Source organism: Macrobrachium nipponense, chromosome 2 (assembly GCF_015104395.2).
Source record: "Macrobrachium nipponense isolate FS-2020 chromosome 2, ASM1510439v2, whole genome shotgun sequence".
NCBI lineage: Eukaryota > Metazoa > Arthropoda > Malacostraca > Decapoda > Palaemonidae > Macrobrachium > Macrobrachium nipponense.
The window spans coordinates 44,978,351-44,982,927 of NC_087201.1; the positions used below are offsets into that span (position 1 = coordinate 44,978,351).

The 4,577-nt window shown below is 33.4% G+C and overlaps 1 protein-coding gene across 1 annotated transcript in view; it reads left to right on the plus strand.

Annotated features, from left to right (window-relative positions):
* Positions 1-4,269, plus strand: part of LOC135221175 (probable DNA-directed RNA polymerase subunit delta) — a 121,639-nt gene extending 117,370 nt beyond the window's left edge. Inside the window, exon 2 of the mRNA XM_064258999.1 lies at positions 4,157-4,269. Within this exon, the coding sequence (XP_064115069.1) occupies positions 4,157-4,269 (113 nt within the window). The remainder of the gene's footprint in view (positions 1-4,156) is intronic.
* Positions 4,270-4,577: the final 308 nt, after the last annotated feature.

The window sequence follows — 4,577 nt, forward strand, 5'->3', positions numbered from 1 at the left end:
TTTTCAACTCGTCCGTCCCTCGCTCTCGTTGTTCCTCAAAAACCGGACGAGAACCACCCGAAGGAGGTCGCGATTCCAAGGCCCCTGTGGCGCAATGTTTCCACTGACCTCGGCCAAGAGACAAACTTACATCTTTCCCATCGACTGAAAAATATAATGTTGCTTTGTTTACAAAACGAGTGTTTTGTTTCAGCCATTGAAAAGACTTCAATATTTCAGAACCCAAGCTAATTCTTATCTCGCCATTCTGAAAATGTACATATTACTACTTCTAGTTTTTTTTCTTATTAACCAAATCTAAGTATCTACCTTCATTTGACTATTTCCGGTAATATAAAATTTACTTTAGTTGAGAATGTACGATATTTTACTCATTCTATTATATGCGACCAAAAAATTTATAATTTTTTTGTCAATATTTTCACGGGAAAATACCTAACCTCCCCTTTGCAAGCTAAGTTTATATCTATTGCCGTTTCGGGATATTTTTAAGAAAAATAAAAAAGAATGCACAGGGTGGAAAAGTATTCAATTTATCAATGATTGCCAATAGGCGTGCAGCAGGATTATTATGATTATCATTACTAATTATCATTATTACCAGTAGGCGCCCTAAAGGCGATAACTCGCCAAGATTCAAATTGAACCATTAAAGAGTTAGTTGGGTGATCTCGGAACTCTCTGCTACATAGACGTTATCATTAATTGCAATTCAAATAAGTCTTCGAACTGCAAACTGCTAATAATACGACAAACGATACAACGCGAAATGATTCTTTATAGCGGAGGTGAGAAGATATAGTTTAACTAGCCTAGTGGTCGAGAAATTGATCGAATTTGGTGCTGAAATCATCAGTTTTGAGAACATTATAATGTGATAATTAAAACATCATTAAATGTGAATTTATGGTATTTTAAAAAGCAATCCTATATGGTAGGAAATTGAAAGACGTAAGGGTTTATTTGCCGAAAGAATATTTCTTTTACCTTCAATATTTTTGGAGATACGTATTAACACTTGAATAGCGTTGGGTCCAAAACACTTGAAATGAGCCCGTTTCCAGTAATGTCTTCAATTCGTTCGTAATCATTATTATTAATATTACTATTATTATTATTATCATTATTACTATTATTATTATGCTATTATTATTATTATTATTATATATTATATTAATTATGATTATTATTAATTAATTAATTATTATTATTAGTGTATGCTGGAAGAAGACCTTCGTTAATACAATTTTTGTTGAAAATAATGGCAGAAGGTTCTCTATTATTACTGACTTTTCTTCTGTATTCAAATTGGCTATTATTATTATTATTATTATTATTATTATTATTATTATTATTATTATTATTATTATTATTATTATTATTATTATTATTATTTTCAACAACGCGCATACATTCGAGGGAAAAGTACGAACGGGTAATTAATTTAACGGACAGTCTTATGCGATAGTAAATACCCCTGCTAAGAGAAATACTGAAGAGAAAACAGTGGTGATACTTATTTGCAAACAAGAATGACAAAAACACTAAATAACAAAAAAGTAAATGTTTAAAAATATACCATAAGATAGATATCAGTCAAGCATAATAAAAACAAGAGTTTTCGTTTCTACAATTAGAAGACCCAGCTCTTTTTAATTATCATCATAATAAATACTGCCAAATATTGCTACGAACAAACAGGTTTCTTGTTTGCTCACTTTTTAGCTTCTCAATTGAAAATTATCCATAATTATCAATCCAGTTCCATAAATGTAACGGATCAAGATGATTACGAGCGAAAACAACAAAATACTGATAAAATGCGAAATGACACGAGGTACTAAGGAGATGAAGATCACGAGCTTTAGGCTAGGCCAAATGATATGAAGTGGGCAGATAGGCTTGAGAGAGAGAGAGAGAGAGAGAGAGAGAGAGAGAGAGAGAGAGAGAGAACAATATGTCATATAATCCTCCACCCTTCTCGAGCGCTGGACGGACTTCGAGTGGGTCTCCTGAACTAAGACAATGGCGACCCAGTAACCCCATCGTTTGACGCGAGGGGTCTCTCCTCGGGCGCTCGGATTTCCAGAAAAGATTGATTTTCGACGTTAATTGGGGGACAAATCAGTTTTCATGTGTTTTGGCCGATCAACCGAGGTGATCTCGCCCTTCTCTTTGTTCAGCGGGAACTCTTTTTCGGGAAATGAATGGAGATTTTAATGGATTTTTGTCACCTTGTCGGTCCGAGCTTCTTGGACCTTCTTGGACCCTCTGGGAAGGTTTCCTCACCCATCCACATTTCCCTGATGAGGTTTCCAAGCTTGACAATTCTTATATGATTATATTTTATGGGAAAAAATGAGCGATAATCGATGACGAAAAAGAAGTCTGATTCCGTTTTTTCTTCTTGGAATGGAGAATGATTTATCTATGAAAGGGTAGTTGGTGTCAACGGTAATTTAACATAATCGACATTTTAATTTTTATCTTACATTATTTTTGGCTGGTCGTTTAATATGGGGTTTATTTCTAAACGGCTCACCTTATATCAAAATCTAGGCGAGATTTTAATTGTCGTATAACCACTAACTTATAATTCCAAAAAGTCCTTAATGTGAAAATATCTTTCAACGCCACAAAATAAGTAAACTTTATGAACTAGCACAAAAAATGTAATAATCAAAAATCAACTTTAATGTACAAGATGGGAAAAAGTAACGACCACATTCTATTAAAATATGCGACAAAAAGTGAAAAATATATTTGTTGAGGCACACCAGGAATTTCTTATAATTAATCATGTCTACATATATATGTATGTATATATTATATATATATATATATATATATATATAAATATATATATATAATGTAACATATATAGACTAGACATATACATATATATGCATAATACATATAATACATACATACACATATATATATATATATATATATATATATATATATATATATATATACATACACAATTATGCAAGTTGCACTCGAGTGTAAAGGAGTCACAACATAAAGTACATGAATACATAAAAACTGAGCATCAAGAAATAAATAAACAAACAAAATAATTTATAGGCTAAACGAATCAGCATGATCATGTACCAAAAAGATGGCAGCTCAAGGGTTCAGAGAAGCCTTAAGCTTATGAAATCAAGGGACAAATCATCTTAAAACTTGTTCAGTCCAGCCGAGGTCTCATTTCCAAAATGTCTCAATCTGCCAGCACCCGCACGGAACTATGGCACTGAGTATTGCTCCAGACACACTCGTGTATCGCTGCATTCCTTCGCTTGTTGAGTTAATGACTATCACACACGCAAGGTGCATGTCCCTCGCCTTGTTTGGACCCTGAATTCTCTTTTCCTAAACAGAGTGGGATCTTCCGTGTTTCCGTTTTTTTTTTTAAGTGGTGACTTCTATTTTTCATTATCAGTTTCCTAGCTTTAGCGCCTATATGGTTTTTCGCCTTAATTTAAGGGTTTTTCTTTAAAACAGTAAACTGATGTTCTTTCCAAGAGTAAGATTTTTTTATTTATAGGCTTCAAAGAACCACTTAGAGTATCATCTGATACGATATATATATATATATATATATATATATATATATATATATATATATATATATATATATATAGAGAGAGAGAGAGAGAGAGAGAGAGAGAGAGAGAGAGAGAGAGAGAGAGAGAGCTTTATCTTTCACTCCTATTAGCTTATTCTGTCGCATTACGACTGATGCATTCAGCGTTTAGCAATCTTAGTCTTAAGTCTCTCTCTCTCTCTCTCTCTCTCTTCTCTCTCTTCTCTCTCTCTCTCTCTCTCTCTCTCTCTCATACACGCACAAGGGGTATTAAATAACACAATTGTCCCGACCATTCTTCTCTCTCGGGTCCAATTGTCCGCTGATGAACCTGATTTCGGAGAGAGAGAGAGAGTCTGGACCTCTTAGTCCGCCGATGATGATGATGATAATGACGATGATGACGAAAAAGAGATTAGAAATGTAATTAAATAACGGGGTAAACCAAAGTGACGATGTGGATGATGATGGAGATATTAATACTAAGGATAAAAAACTACAACTAAATGGATAATAATGATGATGGTGATGATAATGAAGATGATGATTCTGATGATAATTAAGATGAAGATTACGCTGATGTTAATACTGAAGACGAAGATGATGATGATGATGATGATAATGAAGATGATAGTGATGCTAATGAAGATGATGATAGTGATGTTAATGAAGATTGATAATAATGTTGCTTATGATAATGAAGGTGAAGACGATGATGGTGATGATAATGATGAAGATTGATAATAATGATGATGAAGTTGATGCTGATGGTAATAATGAAGATAATGAAGATGATGATAAAGATGATGATGGTGGTGGTGATGATAGAGGATGATGATGAGGAAGATGATGATGGAGATTATGATGATGGTGGTGATGATAGGGAATGATGATGAGGAACATAATGATAGGAAAAAGTAAAATATAAATATTATACCATAACGGAATCACCGCTGTGTGATGCAAATACCAGAATCAAAATGTA